This window comes from Acinonyx jubatus, chromosome X (assembly GCF_027475565.1).
Source record: "Acinonyx jubatus isolate Ajub_Pintada_27869175 chromosome X, VMU_Ajub_asm_v1.0, whole genome shotgun sequence".
Taxonomy (NCBI): Eukaryota; Metazoa; Chordata; class Mammalia; order Carnivora; family Felidae; genus Acinonyx; species Acinonyx jubatus.
The window spans coordinates 20,130,033-20,155,546 of record NC_069389.1 but is presented as its reverse complement, the minus strand read 5'-3'; the positions used below and the strand labels follow the sequence as shown (position 1 = coordinate 20,155,546).

Below are 25,514 nucleotides of genomic sequence, written 5' to 3'. Positions count from 1 at the left end.
ACAGGCAGCAAGGAGGCATGCTTCAATGTTCTGCACATTCGATCAGTGTTATGCAAGATGCACCCCACGTTTACACATTTATACAACCATCCAGTCAAAAATAAAAATGTCCCTACCCTTCTACATAAAAGTAGTTCCTGTGGTCCGTCTCAGGAGACCTAAGTATGGTATCATTGTTAGTTCATTAGAGCTGTGTAAGGCTGTGAAACACATGCGCATATGGAGGCATGTGTGTGCACGCCCAGGTCACGTGGGCTTCACATGTGACTGTGCTGAACTCAGGCAGGATCTTCACAGCTGAGAAAATCAAGAGTAGACCTGTCATTAAAACCCGGAACCCCTGCTTCCTCTACATCAAGCTTCCTAAAACAAAACAGAAGGACAAAAATAATCCAGACTGAGACAGGATGTGAGAAGGCCAAAAAACCTGAGAAGTCTCATAGGATGTGAGAAGGCCAAAAGGCAATGAGAAAAATACCAGCTACTCGAGAAAGAGGAAGGGAGCAGTGAGACTTCGCTAAGAGTCCAAAGACACAGACACAACTTTCTTCCACTCTCTGACAGTTCCCAGGAATACTGGGACTGGCTGTGACACGTGGCCCCTTTGAGACCTTCTCATCATTAGAGAGACTCCGGGGCCCTTTTGCTAGAAAACCCAGAAAAACTTCCAGGCCTTTTGACCGCTGGTGCTCTCGGCTTTGTTCGTTCTCTCTCAGTCTTATTTTGAGTCAGAAAGAGCCTGTGCTCAGGTGTTCTGACACTCAGAGAATTGAGAGGAGGGCCCAGAGGGAATGAAATGGGAGGTGACTGTTAAGATTGGCTTTAGTCCACAGGGAGAAGAGACCTTCAGGTTTCCTTCTAGGTTGCCCAGTCCATTTCGCCACAGTAGGAAAGGTACCTGATTTAAGGCCAATACCCCAGTGAGGAATAAAGACCATACACACTGGGCTGAAAAAACCATTCGTATACAGAGATGATGAGTATAGCAGATGAGATATAGGAAGGACTCCAACCATACTGATACAGAGGACGGAGCAGAGGCTATGCTGTCAGATGTTCAGTTCATCCAGGAAGGTCATGAGTGATGGGCACTCACGCTGGACAAGATGAAACAGACAAATACAATGGATCTTGTAGAGACAAGGATCACTCACTGTATTTGTGACTGCATACTCATCTGTAAATGTGGTATGAGCTCAAATGTATACAACAATGTTCTGAGTTACAAAAATGGGTCATTTTTATTCTCTTTACCCCTGCCCTCCTTTTCTGAACTTCCTTCAATGAGCACTTTTTAGTATTTTGCGAATATGGCATTAGTCCTCTTAACTGACCCAACTGCGAACACGAGCTGGATGACCAACAAAAACGCTCGATAACGTGGGAAGCCCTAAAGTAGAACTATTATTATAAACGTTAAGTTCGACTGCACGTTTGAATATACAATTACTCCCCCGCCAACCTTTCCATGGAAGGCCAAAGCCTCTTCGTTCCGTATGGATCGGTTTTGGGCTCTAGGTCATCTTTCTCAGGTAAGTAACACCACATGTATCTATGAATTCCAACTCCTACTCCCTGAAAGTCTACTAAAGGTAAAGATACCTGTGAAGCAATGTGAGTTCAGGTTCCTTCTGCGATTTTTCCTCAGTGCTGCCCTGTAACCTAAGAGTTATCTGTTCCCTGTCACTTCATTACATTTTTAAGAGACTCTTCTTTATCAAGTCTTTCCGAAGCATTCAACTTGATTTTAATGGAGAGAAATCTTTTTTCTACTCGTATTTCTTCAGTTTACATAATATTTATATAAATTATGGAGTCACAACAGGTGGAAAGCTTATACCAATGGTTTGAGGACAAGTAAGTGGCCCTTAGTAAGCATCCACCTCACCAGGTGGAAGGAGCATAAGAGCATTCTACAGAGTATGCACGAGCATACTCAGCGTGCCGTGGGGACCAGGAGGCATGATTTGCGAAGGGAACGAAGGTGGCAGAAGAGTCGATTGTGTGAATGTAGCTTGATGTGTTTCTGCACTTTCAGAATCTGAAACCACGCTCCGCTGCTGACTTCCTTAAGGGAAGAGGCTGTCGAAAAATGCAAAATCTGGTTTAAAAGATAAAGTAGGAGCGGGGAACACGCGAGCCCTTCCTCCTGACCACGAGAGCGAACGTGTGCTGGGGGAAGCGGCAATGGGAGTGGCAGAAGGGCATGGAGGGTAGCGGGGGATGATTTTCCTAGGCACTGGCATCGCCAGGAGTCCAGGCTCTAAGTCATGCCCACAAGCGGCAGAAATGATTAAATGAGGACACAGTAAGCTTTATTCACAGTACAGCAGTGGTGCCACTGGGGACAAAGTGGAGAAGGGCAGGAGAGAGAGTGGAGCCAGAGCTGTGAGTAAGCACGGGAGGGGGCGGGGAAGGGACCTATCTGGCCCACGGTCAGACCATGCCCACAAAGGACAAAGGAAGTGGAGCCGTGAGGTAGACCGGAGGCATAAACATCTACTTTCTGTCTTTCAAGTATCAACTGAACCGCTTTGCACATCTCTTCAGCTAGTTTTCAGTGCAAAACTTCTGTCCCTAGGAGTGATGCGAAAGCAGAGACGATCAATTCCAGCCGTTGAGAAATTTGCAGCGCAGTTAGAGGGACCAACGAAGTACGAGGAAGGCCGGGACCGGGGAGCATGGAACAGGCCAGGGAAGAGCAGCGCAGTCAGTAAGTGCCGCGAACCCACAGGTTCTTTTCACCTGAAGAGTCCAGGGCAGCGGGCTCGTCCTCATCCTCTCTTACGAACTGACTCACGTTAGCGCCGCTTCCTCCCTCTGCTCTGAGAAGCGCTACCAGTTGCCTAGAAGTCTGTTACTTATCTAATCGTATTGATTCGCGGTTTACATCTCTCTGAAAATTAATGAAAGACTGCCAAGAAACAATGAGATGATAAACGTGAGTCTGTTTTCTACAAGTTGATCGTGAATAATGGCCAGCATATGCCAAAGTACAGATCACACTATAATGAATCCTGACGTACCCATTACTACACTCAGCGGTGTTCGACACACATCAGTCTTTTCTGCTGCAATTCTGAAGCAAAAGTCACATGTCATTTTATATCACGTGCGATATTTCAAAGATACCTTTCTAGAAGCTAGGACTCTTTTAAAAAACATAATCACAACATAATACCACATGTAAAAACAACAGTATTTCTTCAATGTCAATTATCCAATTGTCTTATACATGTCCTAAATGACTTTTATAAATATTTCACAGCTTATGCCAGAAAGGAAAGTAAAAGGTGCCAATCTATTATATAATTGACGGTATAAACGAGAAGCCAAATGACTTGTACGAGACCCAAGGACTACTCCTGGGAAACGTGCCTACAGTCCCTGCCGGGTGAGAGCCCTGCTTTAGGAGCTCTCTCTAGATCAACTCATTTAACCCTATGACAAAGATGACTTACCAACAGCATCATTTTACAGATGAAGAAACTGAGGCCCGAAGAGATTACCTAACACGTTCAAGGGTGCCCAGCTAACCCAAATGTCCATCAACTGATGAATAAACAAAATGTAGTATATCCATCCACTGGACCATTACTCAGCTGTAAGACGGAATAAAGTACTGACCCACATGCGATGTGGACGAGCCTTGAAAACATTCTGCTCAGTGAAAGAAGCCAGACACAAAAGGCCGCATGTTGTGTGATGCCACTTACGAAAGTGTCCAGAATAGCAAGTCTACAGAGAGAAAGTAGACCCGTAGCTGCCTAGGGCTGGGTGGACGGAGACGATTGCCAATGGTCATGGAGTTTATTTCCGTGATGAAAATGTAAGGCTGACTGTGGTGATGAATTCACAACTCTGCACCTGTGCTAAAAACCACTGAATCGTGTGTATACTTTAAATAGGTCAATTGTACAGTATGAGAATTCTATCTCAATAAAGTGGGTTTTAAAATAGTAAATTATCAAAAGGATTAAAATTTGTCAAAACAAGGAATGTCTATTGACCATCTTATGGGCATACGCTAAATTCAATATGAGTCACAAAACCAATGTAAAACACAAATGCTTATAGTTCAAAAGAAAAGGCATATATTCAGTACATAATCAAGTTCCTGTGCTTTCTGGATTTGTGCCTTTTTCTCTACAAGCGGGCAACTATCTGAACCAGGCTTTCTGATTCGTAAAAGCCAGTGGGCTAGGGTCTGATGAACACAAGCCAGGACAAGACCGATCCTGCTCCCCTTCTACCCTGGGGCCTGCAGAGGTCATGATCAACCACAGGGTTCTCTTGTGAGCGAGCAACCTATAGGATTCCTAGGGAGCTGAGGCTGGGCCTATATTCACCTTATAACTGACATCATTTGAATGAATGTGTCCTAAGTAAACAGAGGCCAGAACAGCTCAATGATCCTTGGGTGTGCTAAGGCCACCATGCCGGGGTCCCCCTCCCTGGGTTTAGCAACACCCAGGCTATGCAAACGGCACAGATCTTCCTTACCTATCGCTGCTAAAGGTCTGGTCTGCTCCCCCACTGCGGAGGTTGCACCTGTTAGGCCATCTACCTCATCCCTCTAAGCTCAAACAGCAAAGGTCACTCTGCTTGAGGTGGGCTTGAGAGCTTGGCCAAGAAGACAAGGCCTTCTTCTGCCTCCCACTTAGCTACACAGTTTAGAAAAAGAGCAACTAAGCTCCTTGATGAAAACCGGGGAGGACTGTGGCCATGAAAACTTGTGCATGTTTAGGGGAAAAAGAGGAGGGCCACAGTAGGAGATATAATCTTTGGGAAGGAGCAGTTTGGGGATCTGAGGCTGCACAGAGTAACCATAACATTGAAAAAAAATTGAAAAGGTCCAGGCAGGTGGGTCACTTAAAACAAGTAAGGCTTTGTGGAGGTAACATTTATCTTAAATGAACAACGAGGAAACTGCTGTTCAAATTACAAGTGCCTGGGTCCTAGGACGTATGGCTGCAGGGCTCCATTCTACCCTGAGGCTACTAGAAGGGTGTCTGGGTGGATGGCCAGTGAACCCATGAAGCTCACATGCCACACAGATGCCCGAACCTGGGGTGCACATCAAAAGGATGTTGAGATGTTACAAACCTGTGAATTCAGCTGAATTTTATAACACGGATTTATATTTCCTGGAAGTTTCAGGTACTGGTAGCAATCCAAACTTAGAATGCTACTTAAGCTACGCAACAGTTCAGTGTTTAAGATAAAACTATACGTAAAACTCCAGTCAATGAGGTAGAAACTCCCATTTCGAACAGTGCTAATTATCCATCTTTTCCTGAACTGTCACATATTTGGCACAAGTGGCTTGGGCCCAGCCCGATGAATGAGCCAAGAACTTAGCACCATAACGCTAGGGTTGCCTCAATGAGACCACAATCCTATTTGAACTCCAATCACTAACACGATAGTGGTCTCCTTACCTTTCACTACGTCAGCCACATTACAGGTGGGATCGATACTTCCTATGTGTTTAGGATGAGCCGGATTAGTATCACCACCAAACAGAAGAGCTAAACAAACACAAAAGGGAAGGGAGAGATTAAAAGCAAAGCAGGCAACTGTAGGCTTACAAGCTGTAAAAGGATTGTCTTGTTTTTAAGAATCATTTTAGCATCCGCACTGACTTAAAGCGACAGAACACATATAATAGTGGCTGATTGGCTCCACTGGACCGCCGGGTGCTATGAGTGGGTCCGAAAGCAGTGACATGTGCCAGCTGTCCAACCCTTTTCTCCCTGACCCAATGTGACATGGAGGAAAAAGTTATTTTCATCCTTAGCCAAGTTTACCCACCTTCTCCATACCACTCCAGACAGTGATTCCAACATTCACAACATATTTAGAAACCGCAGACTGCCCTGTCGGTGCAGGCTTGCAAAGTATCTTTGCTGTGAGCACCTCAAGTGCCTCCGTAACAGAAATTGTTCTCCAGAGCAGTCTACACGAATAGTATCCATTCAAGTATTTTTTTTGCTCATTTTTAAAAGTACATTCAAACAGTTTCACAACACACAACATCTGTGAAATTTTACTCCTGAATAAAAGCCAAAAGGAGCCCTCAAGAAAAAAGTCATCTAAATCCAAATGTTTATAGGTGTAGTTATTTTCAAATCGGACAGAAATTGGGGATAACTTGGATTCCACAAAAGCGAATGCTTAAATAAAGCAGGGGAGGTTTTAAATTATGAAAAATGACAAATAAGGGCATTAGGCCAAAACCTATAGTTCCAACTGATCAAGTGGAAGAAAGAGGGGCACAACCTTGCTTAATCAATGACCCAAAAACATGTACATATACACGTACACAGACACAGTAGGTCACAAATCATGTAAGTAGTTTAAATCAATAGTAATTAGGTTGTTTTTTCATTTAAATTTCCTATAAATTGTTATACATTCCTATTTTTAAAAGATATTCATTTGGGACCAACCCACATGTATTAATTATTTAACATTCACTTATCCAAACAAATTAGTAAAGATGTTCTGCCTATGTTCTGCTTCAGCAAAGAGGGTGATTTAGACCCTAGACATGGAGGTGCTTTTTCGTAACAATCATGAAATCAGGCAAAGAATCAAGGCTGAAAACGAGCCCAAAAGTTTTTTGTGGCAAGAATTTGTTTGTTTTTTTTTTCTTATCTGTTTATCATCCTGGTGAGGGGACTAAAACTCTGCAAGAGATTATGGTTTCACAATTCACTTAATCTGATTTCAGTGATCACTGTGAAATTAAAGATCAATTGCCTCAGGCTGTCATAATGCCAATTTAATATTCCCAGGATCAATGTTTTTAAAACCAACAAGGAGACCACATAACATCCCGAGTAAAACATCCTCTCGGAGCGTCCTCCCAGGGACACATCCAAGCAGTGCGATGCCTTCACTAGGAAGGTAATGGCAGAGGCTTAAAGGGCGAGCAGAGTTCCAGTCTCTAATATGAGCATCAAATTTCAAGGGTCTCTTTTAACAAAGAATGCTAAAGAATAGCTTTTTAACAGACAGGATTTACTTGGGAGAAACTAGAAATGAAATTTCTACATACAAAAGTGCAGATCAGTACATTCTAAATCAAGCAACAGGAAAACACTGGGTACCCATTCAAAAGTGGACCAAAACCACAACTTACTGTGCTGGTTAATAAGCATGCGGAAAGAGATGCGGTTGGTATAGAACCGATCCAGAAAATACTGGATGTTACTGCTAATGAACGGATCAAACCCAAATTTCTCCTTGTATTCAATCACTCCTTGTGCCATTGTAGGAACCACATCATTGTGTCTATTTCTCACTTTAATCAGAACTTGCAGAAAGCTGTGTAGGAGGGAAACAAAAAGAGGTCAGTCTTTATATTTCATGGGCTGATGCAAGAACTTCCTAGCTCTGTCTCTGGATTTTCTATGTGCTGATATTTTTTTAAGTAGAGACATAATCATTATAGGCTACAAGGAAATATTCATGACAAACTAAACTATTACCCAAGTTTTTGCGTGAAACTTTCTATCGAAATTCTTTCAAAGACATAAAAAGTAAGAGGTTCTAGTTAAAAAAAAATGCTCAAAGATCTTTTTAGTAACCCAGTGACTTTCTGGAAAAGCAATCACATATAATACAGGTTCTATAAATTTTTGGTGAATAATTGCAGAACATATTAATATTTCTTCTGACAACATGAGGACAGTCTCCCCATATCTCCAAGGATTTATTATAAAGTCTCAAAGCAACAGCTTCCATGAATAAACAACGCGAAATTTCTTAAGAGTAAAATTTTGAAATGAATTTCTCATAGCAGTAAAACAGAGCGACAAAATATAGATAGAAAAAGGCAATTAAAACAAACCTACAAGTATTATGGTATATTACTATAAAGATACAGAGGGGAAAATATGTACTAAGAGTGGTAACTAAGAATAGAAAGACAAGTCAATGGAACCAAATAAAAAGCTTGGAAAAAGGCGCAAGGGCAAGTAAGTCTGTGTACATAAAAACTTAGCATATTTATAAAGTGGTGTTCCAAGTCGGTAGGGAAACAATCAAATTAGTTGGGACAGCTGGCTAACAATTTAAGTCACATCCCAATTTCAAGCCTTAAGCCAAAAATTTAGTTAAAAGATTTAAATGTGAAAGAATGAAACCACAGAAAAAATAAAAGAAAATCGGGTGAATAAGTATATAGTACACCTTGGGGTAAGGAAGGCTGGTCTAAGAGGAACACCATAGGTAGAAACCATGAAGAAATAAATGATAGTACTATGTAGAGTTTCAGCAATTCTATAGGGATACACATTACAAAGGCCAAAAAAAAAAAAAAAACCAAAAAACAGGGAAAACTACATTTACAAGAGCTACTGCTATCCTTAATAAAGGAAAAGATGAGCACCCCAACAGAAAATGAGGCAAGGGATCTGGTGTCAATGGGAAATTTACCACAGAGAAAATGCAAATGCCAGTAACTTCTCCTTCAAAACAGTAACAGAAAGGCAAAACAACACAATAAATACTATCCTCCGCTTATCAAACTGGTGAATAACAACCAGTGTCATCTAATGTTTGTTTATTTTTGACAGAGAGAGACAGAGCATAAGCGGGGGAGGGGCAGAGAGAGAGAGACACACACAGAATCCGAAGTAGGCTCCAGGCTAGGAGCTGTCAGCACAGAGCCCGACGCGGGGCTCAAACTCACAGACCGCGAGATCATGACCTGAGACGAAGTCGGATGCTCAACCGACTGAGCCACCCGGGCGCCCCAATAACCAGTGTCATCTAGAGCAAGGAAGCATAACTGATGCATTTCTAGGGGCAATTTAACAGCATATATCAGAAGACCAAAGAGAGTCATTCCACTCTCAGGAACTGACCCCAGGAAAGTAACAGGACAAGGCCAACAGCTGTATTTAAGAGCTATTTTTTAGAGCCCTGTTTAGAGTAGCAAGAAAAATACAAACCATTCTAAAACTCAATGACAGGAGGTCAAATCACATGACTTACCTGTAGATGGATCATTTTGAAACCATTAATAATGGTATAGAGATCTATAATGCCCAGAGTTATTTTTGTAAAACATTGTGCACATATAAAAATATGGATGCCTAGGAAAAAGTATGGAAGGAAAATGTTAACAGTGGTGGTCTCCTGATAATGGAAATTTGGAGTGACTTTCTTTTTACTTATCTGAATAGTCTCATGTTTCTCAGTGATGAAATACTTCTGTAACCAATACATACATACAAAGACATCAAAGATAAATAAATCAACCATGAAACTGAAAGGTCATAATTATCCAGAAGACATTTCAAAACGGACAGTTTGTCCTCTACGTAACGTTCTTTCCAACCTATTTAGAAATTAAATATCACTAAAGCTTAAGATTTCATTATAGTAGAGAAACACCTCACCTGACTGGAAGGAAGGAGACTTGCCTCAAGGGCTCAATTCTCAGAAGCTTCCCCAGTCTTCCTGGGCTCTTCTTAACTTTATCATCATGGGAAGTAACCTTGTGCTCTAAGCCGCTTTCACTTTACTTAAATGATCTCCCTGCCCGGGACTCCTGTATAATCTCTCCCAGACTGGAAAAGGCTACCACCATGAGTAAAGCCACTCGCTCACCTTCCTTTCCTTCCTTCGCCAGGAGCAGCGGGCTTCCGAAAACCCAACTATCTTAACTAGCTGTGTGAACCAGGGCAGGCCATCAAAACTCACTAAGGGAGACTGATTATCATTATGATCTCACACACACTGGACCCAGCACTTGGCAGTTTCCAAAGCGGGCTCATGTCTGTAAGTTGCATCTGACCGATAACCTGTTCCAGAAATTGAGACAGGATTCCGGGAAACATACAGCTGCAATATTATATACTTCCACCAATCTATACCCTACAATTTGAAGCTAGAGAAGTCATCCTACTGGCATCAAGACAAACTGTTACTAGCTAATGACTTCTGAGAAAATGAAGCTCCTAGATGCAATTCATTTAATTTCAATACCTTAAATGGCAGCAATGGCTTCTAGCAATGAAAACAATGCATCTGGAGCTCTAATCCAATGCCTCCCCTCCACAAGTCACAAATCCATCAACAAAACACCTAGCAAAGTATAAAACAGGTCAGGATTCTTCTTCCTTAAATTTTAATTTACAACTAAACTGGAGCTAGCTACTCAAGGCTCAAACTGGCGGCTCGGGCACTACGGAACGTTGTAAAGAACAATGTACTAAGGAAATGGAACAATGACTTACGGATCCAAGTTCTGCTACTAGCGAATGTTACCACGTGGGGCAAGTCAGTTCACTTCTCTGACTTCAGTTCCCTGAGCTGTACATTGAAAGGGCTGGGTTCAATGCCTCGAGCTAAGGTTGCTTGCATCACGCAAAGTTTCTTGGTTCTTTTTCCGGAACGCCTATATAAGGCGTTTGGTATCACAACTATGTGAACCAGGCTTCTACGTAGAAATTCTTCAGGACAACAGGCCTGCCCTGCGTATTCGCTCGTGTGTACGCGAAACAGGAGGAAAGTGATGTGCAGGGGATACTTAATTTCTCTTGGGGGTAAAAAAGAAAACCACACTCAGAACTGGGGTTAGTGTTTTTCAGTTAAATGAAAATGAAAAAACAGAAACATTTTCCATCAGCAAGAGAATTTGAGAATTCAGCAGTCTTCATGCGTAATAGCAACAAGAGAATTCAGGTCATTATATTAAAAGCACACTCATTTATGCTGCTCCAAAATAAAAGCATTACAGTTTTTCCGAGCTCAAATGTTATATCGCCTTGAAAATTAAAAAAAAAAACAACAACATCTGTAAAGGACTGAATAGATATATTCATGTCTATATAGAGGCCACTGCATTCTTAAAACCACCACTAGGTGGAACATTTACTGCGATATTTACAGTGAGGGGCCTGCGCCAGTTCACCATGAGTAAAAGTAGTAAGAACTAGACCGTGAAACAATGTTGAAGTCATTATTCCTTTTGTGCTACGTTAAATTCTTAAATTATTTAAAAATGTGACGTCAAGTTGTTACCTATTAACAAACCTAGTGCTTTTGTCCAAATTAAACTTCTTGGTTCTTAATGCCACGAGTTCCATTTACCAACACATTTTTTAACGTAGAAGTTTGTACTTTCAGGTAAGTTTGGTACCATACTCACTTATCCAAGACCTGTGGATCCTCAGGGCTCTTATTCTCGTATTCTAGGAGTTCAAGAAAGCTCTGCATATACCTAAAAAAGATGAGTTACTGTGTTAATTGCCTACTGTGTTCATTGCCATCCATTCCTCCTTTCCCACGTCCTAACAGCAGCCCAAATTTTCACTCAGGTATCTCCCCTATCTCTCCCTCCCCCCCATGTAGCCCAGGTGCTGCAGGGGAAGCTGATGCCATGCAAAGCTCCTGGGTGGCCTGATTTTTCTCTGGGTAATGGTATTTTTCTCGTCACTGATGACTAACTAGTCCAATAGGCATTCCCCTGAACACAGGGACTGGCTCAGGAATGGTCATACCGCCCCAATTCAGGCCAGTGGAAGAGAAGACATGGTCGAGGACTTTGGGAAAGAAATTACCTCGCTCTGCTTTTTGTACAGTGTGCCATGTGGGTGTGGAGCCTGGAGATGTTGTAGCTATTCTGTCACCAGGAGGAAACCCAGCCTGAAAATAAAGCTAATGCTGTGGAAAGCAGGGCCTGGATAACCTCATGAATCTCTGAATTGAACCAACACCAAAAGCTCATCCTTCTGGCTACAGGAGCCAATTTATTGTTTTTTTGGGTTTTCTGCTATTCACAAACATGTTCTAACTGGTACACCAAATCTACAGTTTGATTAGCCAAAAAGTACATATCTACTGTTAAGAAACACTATGTGACACTAAAGCACACGCTACGAACTTGGAAACTACAAATAAATGTTCCTTCTCAGAGTTAAACCTCATCAATACTGCATTGGAGGAGAAGGAATGCCTCTCTGGTCCTCAGAAACAGCTTCTGGATTAAAAATAGCTACATATCTCAATCAGGGTCAGTACAGGAAATAATGTGTCCAAAATAAATATCTGGAGGACAGAGAAAAATGGGATTGAGAGAGGCACATTACTGGAGCAGCTGTATCCAGACAGAACCTGCTGGATCTGGAGGGGATTCAGAGATGCCAATTACTCAGACGTGCGCCATCTCTGCTTTGGATCTGAACATGCCCGGAAAGAATTATCCCTGAATATAATTATTTCGAACAATTAATTACCACTAATCCTACTAACCAGCTTTGGAGAGAGGATGAGGTACTCCAACAACAAAAACTGACTGTGGAGCACATAAATACATCAACAGGAATAATATTTTATTAATCAGCCTCACTTGAACTTTGTAACAATGCATGACACTGAAAGTATGCTCATCTCCAGATATATTTTTTAAAAGCCTCTGGGCACATCAGGCTATGAGTTAGGTACTGTTGAAATGTTCAGGTCAAACCTCTCGGAAAGGCCAAACAAAGTCAGCCATACGCAATAAGGCCCTCTATCTAACATGCCCGCAGAATTCTAGGGAGGTAACCCATCCTTTCCAAAGGGGTAGTTCATCTAAAGAGCCAAGTCATGAACAGAGAGGAGCCAAAGATCACATGGAGCTGCCCAGCCCGCAAGTCAAGAGAACAAGGAGAACACGCTCTAGCGAGGTGGTCTTCACAGCCTGTTTTAAGTAAGAGTCACTACTAAGAGGAAAAGGAAACAACAGCTAAGCACAATGTGTGATCCTAAACTAGATTTCTAAATGGGGGGGGGGGGCGGTTACTTAAAACAAAAAGAGCACTGTTAGGCCAACTCATGAAATGGGAACAAGTTGTCCCATATTAGAAAATATCACTGGACTGGGGCACTTGGGTGGCTCAGTCGGTTAAGCATCTGACTTCGGCTCAGGTCATGATCTCACGGTTCATGAGTCCAAGCCTTGCTTCGGGCTCTCTGCTGTCAGCACAGAGCCCGCTTCAGATCCTCTGTCTCCCTCTCCCTCTCTCTCTCTCTCTCAAAAATAAACATTAAAAAAAGAAAATATTACTGCGTCAATGTTATGTTCCCAAATTTGATAGCCATACTATGGATTTCTAAGAGTTGTACTGAAAGAGATATATACTAAAGCATTTAGGGGTAGAGGGACAAGAGGTCTACCGTTAACCCAAATGGTTTAGGGAAAAAAATAATGTGTATCATATATGTTCCACATGTGTGATATACCATAAACATACACACATATATACATACGTGCATAGAGAGAGAATGAATATGAGAAGAGCAGAAGAAATGCTGCCAGATGTTAACAATTAGTGAATCCGGGCGAAGGTATATGGGAATTCTTGCTACTAGTCTTGCAAACCTTTCTGTTACATTGGGAATTATTTCAAAATTGAATTTAAAAAAAAGTTAAAAATGACATGCATAAGTTTGGAATGGCTATGGAAGACAAACATGAGACAAAAAAAAGAGCTGACCCGGTCATCTGAGTCTATACTTTGCCAGCAAATCACTTTGAAGCCCGTGAAGTAACTTTTACATAAGCAATAGGTTTGACTGTCAGCCTCCGCCACCAGGCCCAGGGGACTTGACGGTCATTTAGCCAACCTACAATCCCCATGACAATGACCCTGATAGTGAATTCACATTTTCTGGAGAAAATTTTCTGATGATGGTCTCGAAGCAATCAAGAAGCCTCACGCAAACAAACACTCGTCGATCCGGAAATGAGCTATGCATCTGGGGTGGAAAGCAACCTACTTTGAGAGCCAAGTCACCGTGGCCAGCTCTCTGACCCGCCCCGGACCCCAGGGCCCCCGAGCCTGCCACAGCGAGGAGCCGCTGCTTGTCTGGAACGGAGACTGGTGCCCACCCAATATACTGCTTCTCAGACAATTCAAGCTTAGCCCTAAGAACAGATTATAATTAATATTACTGAGGAATCACGGCTGAATGTCCATTCTCCTTCGGTAGCCTGGCTGCCATTAACCCTTTAAATGCCAACTAATTAATAGCTCTGTTCGCCTTCTATCTGTCCCCATCATTCCCTTCCCCTAAAATGCTGTCCCTGCCCCTGCCCCCTCCACCCATCTACCCAGGGGCAGTGCAAAGCCACACCAGCCTCTTCACCCCCCCACCCCCCAACACACCCTCTGTGTGCTTCCTCTGTACTGGCTTGAGAACAACTTTTATCTGGCCTCCCTAACTCTTCCAGCTTTCTTGGTGACTTCTACCTTGCTTTTTATAATACACAGGAGACATGCAAGTGTTTCTTGACCGTATGCAGATGCCTTTCTGAAAATACACCACCTGCTCTTACACCCTACCACTCGCCAACCTCACCCTGCTCACCTAGTGACTGGTTTGGTGACACATTTGACTGTCCCAATTCAGTAACCATGCCTGAAGCGTCAGAGCTGTACCCGATCAAACTTGATGTCACACTTTGCTCAGATTTTTTCTATTTTTCACAAGGCAAAGGAAGCACATTAGGTACTGATATTTTTACAACCCAAGGTTCCCCTTTAAACAACTTCATTTTCTCGAAAAGAAATACTGCCTCCAAGAAACTCCTTTAACAGGAAAACAAAAGGAGCAAGGCTGAGACTTGATCAAAGTGGCAACATTCCCTTACCCAAAGGATGGCAGACCAGTGCCCAGAGGTCACAGCATTGTTATTCCTGTATATTTTTCTGTACCAATTTTTGTTCCGATGGGCAATTACACTTATAACCAGAAAAATAAAATTTGAGAAGTCAAGAAAGCGGTTAGTACAAGTGAGAAGTATTTTCATTACGACAATTTTAAACTGTCACAAAAACAAACGAACAAACACGTATAACTGCTTGGAAAACTCAGCTATCCCAAATGACTCATTCCCACACTGGCATACGTGTACTTTTAGGGAGAATGGTCTCAATGCCAAGTGTCCAGAGCATCATGGAATGACCCATCTAAAGCCACATTATTTACTCACCAACTCTGTACCAACCCCACCGAAGGGCGGTTAAGCAAGTTATCCGGCAGAAGATTAACTTCTCTCATTGTGTTAGCCAGTCGTACAGGAAGCTCCTTTCGTAGAAACATATATGAAGTCTTCTCACACGCATTATCTCTCCCTATTAAGAGATAATAAATGTTCCATGATTTTATAATCTAACAGATGCAATAACAGAGTGCTCTCGTGACGGCACAGTTACTGCTTAGAAAGAGAAAATTAAACAATCCTAGGGTCTCCAGCTAAATGTTTATCCTCTGAAATGGCAAGCTGAAGAAAATTTAATTACAATAGAAAAAGAACATTTATTCCAAGAGGCAACCTTGAAAGCAGTTTTTTTTTTTTTCCTTAACACAAATACATTGCTAGGGTTACCAGCAGTGATATAAAAGTGACCTGGGATATAATCTGAACTTGTTTTCAAATAAACACTGTGGGAAAGCTGCCAAGTACAAAAGCAGGAGAACATGCAAATCCACTCCTGTTTACAGGGGTTTCCAGAATGCAACAGATCCACTCATTCCACAAATATTCACCTACTGCATGTTGACTCATTCCTAAGGTTTTCTTCAAACGTGTTTCTCCAGGAATCAGAGCTTTGTCACTCTGGGACGTGGCCACAGACCTACTCTGATCGGGACACAGGGCTCAGGACGTGCCAGAGAAACCAGCTCACAGGTGTACTCAGAAGCAGAGTGACCTACTATGGCAAGTCCGAGAGGGTACGACACGGTGTCGACCACAAAGACAGAGGTCAGAGAGTCTTCTGTCGGTCACCCTGAGCTGGTGGTGCATAAAATTTATGTAACTAGGGCAGAGAGAGAGAAAAGGTACCCAGCCAGCAGAATGAGGAAACATGAACCACTTCCCCAGCTGCTCTGTGACCAGAGTGGTTCCACGTAGGTTTTGCCCCCCACTCCCCAGGTCCTGCTGTAAACCTGGATGATGGTTGGGGGATGGGGTTCATGATAGAAAGGACATGAGCTTTGGAGACAGAAATGTGCTTCAGCCCCAACTCCTCCATTTTGGGGGTAGGAAACCTTGGGTAAGCTTCTTAATCACTCTAAATCTCAGCTGCCTTAACCTGTAAAATGGGGATGAAAATTCAGTTTCTGTAAAGACTAAATGTGATAACGTGTATGGAGCCTGACACAGAGCAGGTGAGCCATAAACATTAGTCCTTCTTCTACTCTCCATGATACTTATGGGTCCATCCCAACTCCTTCACATTCCACAGGCCTTCCTGATGCTCCATACTGCCGGGAGGATGTTCAGAGATGGGCAACCTTGAGACCAGGCTCAGAGAGAAACAAGCAAGGCTCAAGTAACAATCTTATTTTTTTTTCTTTCCTTTATTCTTTTTTTTTAATATAATTTATTGTCAAGTTAGCTAACGTACAGTGTATACAGCGTGCTCTTGGTTTTGGAGGTAGATTCTGGTGATTCATCACTTACAACACCCAGTGCTCATTCCAACAAGTGCCCTCCTCAATGCCCATCGCCCCTTTTCCCTTCTCCTCCACCCTCCTCCAACTCTTCCCATTCCTCCAAACATGATACAGGCCACAAATCAGAGATCCAGAAGTAAATCTGATTTGCTAACACTTGCAGCCAAGTTCTGGTTTATTCCTTTCCTCTTCCTGCTGAATAAGACTAGAAATAAAGAATCCACTTTTGAAAGTCATCTGCAGAACCTTTCTTTCTCCTACTGACCCCTGAGCCCCATTCTCCATTTTAAAAAAAGTTAGAGTAAGAGATTAGTCTTAAACAATTCATCCCTTACTTCGGTTATTCTAAGTGAATATACTGAATGAAGGCCCTGGGTAGATCTTTAACTAATCAATGATTCTGTCTTCCACTTTTCCCCCAACTAAGGAAGAAGGGCGTGGTATCCCAGCAACGACCTTCCATCACCTCCTCTATGCACACTTATTTGGCTTTAGATGATTAACATTTAAAAGGACTCCGGCTGCTTTGCTTCAGGTAATATATATCATTCCTAAAATGTTTCATATAATTCTTAGACACGAATCATTTTAAATGTACTGAAAATGCTGATTTTTAAATCATAGTGAATTGCATCACAAAATGAAGCACCTGTTATTATCTAAGGTAAAAGGTACATCTAACTTTTCACACACTAGGAGAAATACTTAGCATCCTGGTTAAAAGAAAAGACACCTTTTTTTTTTTTTTTTTTAAGCACAAAAGAAATGATGAAGTACTCCCTGGAGGAGAAGGAAGTGAGGGAACAGGAGAGAAGAGGAAGAAGCCCATGGGGGTTGAATCAGAATGGTGAGTGGCAGTATGAACCTGGGATTTAAAAAAATTACCTGAGTTTCTTGACACAAAAAGTTTCCATTTTCAAACTGCCATGTCCGCGTCAGTAGCAGCAAATTGGAAGCCTAGGGTCAGGGGAAGGGGAAGGACCAGGAGAAGCGGGGGCAGGCTGGCAGGTGGCAAGGGGCGGTCAGGTCCCTGTCTGTGCTGGAAACCCACAGGGCTAGATGGTTTCAGAATTTCAAGGTTATCAGATTTTAGGAAGGTAAAAAGGAGTATGTACACGTATTGTGCAACATGGTCTATTATACAGACACAATACAGCTGCAGTGAAATCTGCAAACATTTACAGAGAGCAGGACAGAGACCATGGCCTCAAATAAGTTCAGGTCATGTTTTGCCACCAAAGGCATGAGAAAACAACTTCAAGTTTTAGAGGTTTTTGGACTTGAAAATTCAGATAAAAAACTGCAGACTTGGGGCACCTGGGTGGCTCAGTCGGTTAAGTCTCTAACTTCAGCTCAGGTCACAATCCCGCGTTTCATGAGTTCGAGCCCCGCATCAGGTTCTGCACTGGTGGTACGGAGCCTGCTTGGGATTCTCTCTCTCTCTTCCTCTCTTTCTCTACCCCTTCCCCACTTTCTCTCTCTCTCTGTCCCTCTGAAAATAAATAAACTTAAAAAAAAAAAAAAAAGGCTGTAGACCCACAGAACAGTAACACCAAGATCATGTGCCAGACTTAGACCTGGGTTTGAATCCTGACTTGAGGCTCAGGAGCTCTATGAAGGTGACATTACACTTCTAAGCCTCAGTGTAGCCAGCTATAAAATAAGAACAGTACCTGTTTCACAGAACTGCGTTAAGGGTTAAAAAGTGCTTAACCTTTAACATTAACAACGTCTTAAAATTTAGAAGAGGGGGCTCATTAAATAGCCATCACTAATGATGCCAGCAATGATAAAGCAGAGAAGCCTGAGGCCACAGGGTGCCAGACCAAATCATCTGATACTTGCTAAACCCCCGAGAGCCCGACTGCATTCTGGTTCAGTGCGGTTGCCTCCGCTCATTTGGTGATTCTACATAATTAAAAAGGGATTAAGAAGGATTAAAGTATGTTGTGTCCCTACCTACCACTTTTATTTATTTTGAAATAAAAGGCCTTGACGCATACATCGGTCAACTCTGCACAAACTAGAAAATTCAACAACTAGGAATGGTCTAAGATAACCAAATACCAGGAAGCCTTTATTCTAGCCATCTTGGATGATCAGCCTGTTGTCAACCACCATAGAAACAACCATGTTTTGTCTCTAGACACCCCCCCCCAACCATGGCACCAATGGGAGTACCTCATCTACGGTAGCTCCTCAATGATTTACTGGAAGAACAGAGAATACTTTCGGAAGTTTGTAGTTTTAAGAAACAATACCTGAAAAATCTGTTTTGACTCCTACATTCTTCTTTAGCTTTAGAGATTAATTCTTTGTACTCAGGTACCTTAATTATACAGGGGGGTAAGCCTTTTTTAGTTAATTAGTGAACCTAAAAATAAATATGAAAGGCCCAATTTTTTTAACCTTTCTGTGGTTTTCCTCATGTAAGTTGAAAGTATTTTATCCCATGTATTAATATTGGATATTCAGTTTAAATTAAATCAAAGGGTTCTGACAATCTTTTTTTTTTTTAAGTAAACCTAAAAAAATCCTTTTGGTTTTAATTGTATGTCCTCTTGGAAGGCCTCAAGTTTTCTAAGTCTTCTGGCATATCCAGTATTTTCCAGTTATTCTTTCCAGTTATTCAGCTTCATTTTTTCCCCACTTACTTGGCTTCCCTACATTCCTTAATTTTGATTTTCCATTTTTATTCCATATTTCTCTATATGCTTCGCCTTATTCAATTTTACCAATTAAATTTTTTCCTAGTATCTGTTGGAAGGATGATGAGGGAGTGGGTGAAGGGCAGGGAAGATTCTGAGCTTAACTACATTCGTGCGTATTTCTTTAGTTTCTCATGCTCATATGATGACCTTTCAATTCTCTTCTGTTCTCAGTTTTTCAAACTTTGCCCTTTCATTGAGAAGTTGGAGACAATTACTACATATGATTTGCTTTGTCTAAAGAGGTTCCAAATAACTTTCCATTCACCAAGACACAGGATGAACAGACACAGAAACACAAATGACTTTTGAGCAAGTGCAGGGAGCCCTCTCGGTGACGGCTACCGATAAGAAAGGAGCGTTTGACTAGCCTTCTGAGAGCAAGAGTTCAGACTTATTCTTTATACCTGGTTTCCATTGTGGCCTCTGTCTGGTAAAACTTTAATCCTCTTCCTGATTAATTTACAGGAAGCAGAAAAAATATTTCTTCAGTTAATAAAGTGACCTGATAATGTCTCTTATAATTGAAGCAGAGGGTTGAGCACATGCCCCCCAAAATGGAGAGTCCCCTGTCTGCATTACTAGTGGGCTTTGTCCACATATTTCAGCTTTAACACTTGCGGGGGGGGGGGGGTGGTTTGGGAGAGGTAGTAATGGAATCACGGAGTGAAAAAGGAGAGCAGTAACAGGGAAAATTATAGCAAGGCATCAAAAACCAACAGATTGATCAGCTCATTCTAGTTATGCTGTTTTTTTCTAAATACTGTCAATTACATGTATGAGTCTGCAATGTATTTTTACCATTAACCATACTCAAATGGGGAAAATGTAACTGAGAAAATAATATCTTAGGGACAGCTCCGGTTTTTCTACAGTTACATTTATAAGATTTCAATCTTTTGAAAACACTGAATTTTAGAACCATAATTAATTAATTTTTGGACTTTCCAGGGCTAAACAATGATTAATTGGCCTTCAAAAGAAAGTGTCCTTCACTTATACTTTTAAAATATTTACTCTGTGTCCAGAAGTAGTACTTCACTGCCTGAGAAGTTTCACAGATTTCCTTTATCTGGGAAAACTTACTCCTGAGTGTAGACATCAAGATATGTAGACTGGGGCGTCTACCAAAATTAAGGCTGCCTCTATTCTAGGTCAGACTGTGTTTTGGTTATTATTACTAATAGCCAGAAACGTCAGAGCCAAAGACGGGATTTCACACACACCGCATTCCCTAACAAATTCGATGCCCCAACAACATCTTCTTTCAGCTCAATGTCTATTTCATTATGCTCACCAATGCCATGGGTTAGGAATTCAGACAGGATGCAGGAGGGATAGCTTGTCTGGGACCTCAGCTGGAAAACTCAAAGGCTGGGGCTGAGGAGGCAGTGACTAGACGGGGGACCTGGAAGTTCCGAAGGCTCCTCATTTATAAGTCTGAACCTTGGGCCGATGACTTGCCAACTAGGATTGCCTACCAGAGCACTATCTGGTGGCCTCTCCATCGGCCTGCTCACAGCATGGCGGCCTTGGGTTAGCTGGATTCTTGCACGGGTTCGGTGAACAAGGTGAAGCTGCATGGCCTTTTATGATCCAGGCTCGGAAGTCAAACAGCTAGTCACAAAGCTTGTCCAGATCCCAGGAGAAGGGGACAGATCCTTCCTCCTCTTGAGAGAGGGATGATGAGGGCACACGGTAGGAAAGCATCAGTGTGGCCATCTTTAGAAAATAGGATTTGCCCTATGATCATGAGGAGGTGCAGAGGATGATTTCTCAAATTACATTTTATTAAAATTTTTTTAACATTCATTTATTTTTGAGACAGAGAGAGAGCATGAACAGGGGAGGGTCAGAGAAAGAGGGAGACACAGAATCCGAAGCAGGCTCCAGGCCCTGAGATGTCAGCACAGAGCCCAACGCGGGGCTCGAACCCACGGGCCACGAGATCATGACCTGAGCCGAAGTCGGACGCTCAACCGACTGAGCCACCCAGGCGCCCCTCAAATTACATTTTAAAGCACTCTTTAAAAAAAAAAAGCACTCTTTGATTGCCTCAACTTATTTCTTCTGGTGTCATTTTTGAGCAGCCATTTATTTAGTTTGTTTTTCACTGTGGACTTCCTTCAGACATCTGGTGACCTGTGCTTGTTCAGTAATGCTTGAGAGTGAAGCAGCCTTCAAAGACGAACGAAGTGAGGACCGCAAATATCTGGTTATTCAGGGCTTCTGGGTGGGGTCCTAACAGCACACCAGGATCCCTAATTCTCCTTAAGTAGTTCACTCAATGCCATTAGAGAAGAGTCCCCTGGTACCCTCTACTTTCCCTACAGACAATTACCTACCTACTAATGTTCTGATGGTTGGGGTAAAGGATGACCCTACTGTTCGCAGACTTCCAGTTCATCCTCCGGTTTTCAGCCAGCCAGCCCTATCTGTCACTCCCGTCCTCTATCTGTGGTACGCTACTGAGGCCGAAGCCCCCTCCTGGGCCCTGCTGTGTCCAGCTCAGCACTCTCCTTGGCCACAGTGCCTTCTGAGTATGTTCTGGACCTGAGATGTCCAGTGCTGGAGCCACCAGCCATGAGGAGAAATTTGAATATTCAGTTTTCTCATGAGATCAATGATGAATTCCCCAAGTGTGATAAGAATACTCTTATGCTTCGGATACACATACTTAAGTATCTAGGGGTAATCACGTTCTCTACAACTTGCTCTCAGATGGTTCAGCCAAAAAGGCATGTGTTGAGAGAGGGACAGGGCAAGAGACAGGAAGAGGGATAGACAGAGGGGGGAAAGATAAGAAGCAAATATGGCAAAGTAACTGGTGGATCTAGGTGCCAGACATGGATGTTAACTGTAGTATTCTTACAACTTTTCCTAAGGTCCGAAATTTTTCCAAACGAAGAGTGTGGGAGGGACCCTGTGAACAACCTAAATATCCAACAATAAGGGAAGAGTAAAATAAATCACGACATTGTATATTTACATCGGGAAATATGGAGTCATTCAAAAGATTGTTTTTAAAAGCAGTCTCCTAACAGAAAGGTCTTCCTATGTAACTAGAGCCATTCTATTTTCTAAAAAGAATACAAAAATCTCACACAGAATGTGCCACCATATGCAACGGACGTGCGAAGCTCATGTTACCTTCATGTAATGATTTTGGTTGTTCTTATAGGGAAGGAGGGTACAGGCTGACTATGACAGGGTCATTAAGGTAGGTGAGGGTCACTGGACCCTTCCCTGAGGGGCATCCAGGTCTGTGCTGAGAGAAAGTGACTAACATCCACTAATGCCCTCATCCTCTCTCTTTAGAGTCCTGTTCACTCTTTGAAGGTAGATATGTGTCCATAAACACACTCGGGAGAAACCCGCCCTTCTGTACGCCAAGTGAGACCAAAGCAAGTTGTAAACGGGTTTCACCATAGGCCCACACTGTGTCCTCTGCCTGGACAACCCCTCTGCCATTCCCCCCATTCAATGAGTTCTATGTCCTGTGGGTCCCAGGATTCCTCAGAATTCCTCAGAATACTGAAGAGCCCACTGGCACAAAATCCAACACACTGTAGGTGTTTAATAAATATTTCCTGCTTAGAACTGAAAATAAAAACACCTAGTAAGTTTTAGAATAAACTTACTACAGCAAATACAACTCAGGGATGCAACATAATATTTGCTGGTAATGGCCAATTCCTCTTACAGACAGATCACTTCATTCTATATATTTGGTCAGAGGTATTAGATCTTTTAAGTTAGGGGAAGAGGAACCCAAGGGAGGTAGGAAGGTGAAAATAAAGCGGCAGTAACCGTCAGCATGGTGTGTCAGGCCACAGAGCGGAGAGAAAAGGCATGGATGTGTTAGGAACCGATCCCACAAACAGAGCTTGGTCCAGCCAGAGCATGTGAGTAACACGGCAACCACAAAGATTCCTATCAACCTAATTCCAGGAGGGGGTTTAAGATCTAGTCCTAATGGTGGACTGGTAAATTACGTGACGCCTTGTTGTCCTGGGAGCAAGAACATTTAAGTCAAGGTCACACTGCACTCATCCTCGAGGCTAACTGAGGCAAAATGTTAAGTTAACCGCTACAGTGAATGAAGAGGATCCAAAGCCAATCACGCTCCAAGCACAAACGAACTGAAAGTGCTGTTTCTTGGAAAATGGTCAGTTTTTAGAGCTGGGACCTTCAGCCAACAAACCTTAAAATAATTAACATCCAAGGTTAAGAGCTCCCTATGCAGCTTTTGTTCTTAGCAGTAAGCTGATTTCATCCAGGAAGTTCTGTGTCACTAACTTCCCGTAATGAAAGCAGTCACCATCTACTGGGCACCTACCACGTGCCACACCTTGCGCTCCATGTTCTCAACCGTACCAGTACGACGAGCCTGTGGTCGGATGCTAGCATTTTGATTCCGTAGCTTAATACGCTGAAGTGTAGCGAGATAAAGTGATTTGCCTTTGCCTCCTGGAAAGAATAATTTCTGGTTCACCTTGGAAGAGTTGGTCAAGATGTCATGTCAACAGCTACCTGATGATTTGGGAAGTCTCTGCTCCTTATTCAGGACTTGTACTTTGCCATGTATAAAATTAGGGACGTTGGAGAGATGATCTCTAAGCTCAAGGTCCCACTGAATGCATCAGAGAGGGTTAGATGTTGGTTCGTATCTCTATTCATTTATTTATCGTACACCAACTGTGCGTAGTAATGTCAAATCTCAGACGAGTATGGAGAGAGCACTGCGGTGAGGAGGCAGCCAAGGAAAGGAGCCAGAGATCAAGAAAAAGAGTGCATCCTTTCATATGTGTTCTTCTAATTGTGTTCTCCACCCAGAAAGCCCCTAAGGATGCTGTGGATGAAGGACAAGAGGGTTAACATGGTGCACATTCCCAGAAACCACTTCTATGAAACAAGCCTTCGAGGGAGAGGTAGGGACAGCAGGAACGCATGCCACAAAGTCATAGGGTTCATAAACGTGGACTAACACATCTAAATTGATGTATTTCCCCCTGCCTCACATTTATCTAGAAGTTTCCCAAAGCTTCTGTTTCCACTTCATTCCAAGTCCAGGTGTTCAAGTGCTAAACTTCAGCAGCTCGGACCCCATCCTCTGAAGTGGTTCATGGCTCTTAGGCTTAGGCCAACAGTCTACTGGATCTAACACAGTTCTCAGCACATCACAATCACGTGGGTAACGCCAAGATCCTGGCGCCTAGACACAACGTCTGGGGATTGATTCACTGGCCTCAAAGAGGGGCAGGTGCCACTAGTTTTAGGAGCAGCCCAGATTATTCTCGTGAGAGGCAGGACTGAAGACCACCGACTAACATTAATCACAAAAAATCCAACCAGGGAAGGCAAATCAAAAACCCCTCAGGCTCAGACAGTGGCTGTTTACCCGTCTATTTTTAGTCTCTATTTTCATGTCTGAGATTTGTTTCAGCCTCTTAGGAAGCTGACCGAGGATGTCCTCATAGTCTTAAGAGACTTCTCAGCGTTACCACTATCTTCTTTCTCCTTGTCCTTTAGATGATCCTACACAGGAAAGATAAAAACTGCTGAACACACTCATGAAGGAGATGGCCGTACTTCAGGACGTGGTGACTCCTGCCAAGCGGCGACGGTGTTCTCGTCGATCCTTCCCCTCTGGTGGGTTTTGTTTCCACACTGCGCACAATCCTTACCTACTTCCTCAGCTACAGAGGGGTGGTACGACGAGCAGGTCATGGGTCCTCGGCTCGACTGTATGTGTGGGTACTTTTCTTAACGGCCCCGAGCCTCAGTTTCCCAATTTGTAACATGGACACGACTGTTGTCAGAACTCGACAATAGTGTATTTTATACCAAGTGTTGGTAAGTACTCAGAAAATGCTGCTGGAATCTGCTCGATCTTTTTCAGTTTACACAGAGTCCATTTTAATTTCCTTCTCCAACAGTTTCTAAAACCAAGCTAAGAAGCAGAACTAGGAGTATGCAGGTTGGAGACAGCGTGGCAGAGAATCTGTACAGAATGCTAACCAGAGACGTGGGCTCCCTTTGTACACAGGGCAGTTTCTAGAGAAGGGGGACTCACTGCGAGCAAGTAGCTTAGGAGTTGATTAGAAATAAAGGGGTCACGACCACACTACATGACCAGTATAGATAGGTATAGTAATATAGCAATTACCCTTTTGCTTTCTATTTAATATCACAAATGGGAAGAGAAACTAACCAAATTTATACAAAGTTGGCAATCAGATACTAAGGAATACCTGCTACCAAGTTTAAGGAAACACTATATTCTACTAGGACAGGTCCCAGGAGACGTTCAGATAAAACCCAGAATATGCTCTGAGCTGT

At 42.7% G+C, this 25,514-nt stretch overlaps 1 protein-coding gene across 3 annotated transcripts in view; it reads right to left on the bottom strand.

Annotated features, from left to right (window-relative positions):
• Positions 1 to 25,514, bottom strand: part of PDK3 (pyruvate dehydrogenase kinase 3) — a 66,253-nt gene that overhangs the window by 28,620 nt on the left and 12,119 nt on the right. For 2 of the 3 annotated variants that reach the window (XM_027054685.2, XM_027054684.2), the window contains exons 2-5: positions 14,996 to 15,137; positions 11,168 to 11,239; positions 7,148 to 7,332; positions 5,442 to 5,531 (exon numbers count right to left, since the gene is read on the bottom strand). In XM_027054685.2, the coding sequence (XP_026910486.1) occupies positions 5,442 to 5,531; positions 7,148 to 7,332; positions 11,168 to 11,239; positions 14,996 to 15,137 (489 nt within the window). Of the gene's footprint in view, positions 1 to 5,441; positions 5,532 to 7,147; positions 7,333 to 11,167; positions 11,240 to 14,995; positions 15,138 to 15,552; positions 15,693 to 25,514 lie in introns of those variants that run through there. The other variant, XM_027054688.2, reaches the window with a different exon arrangement.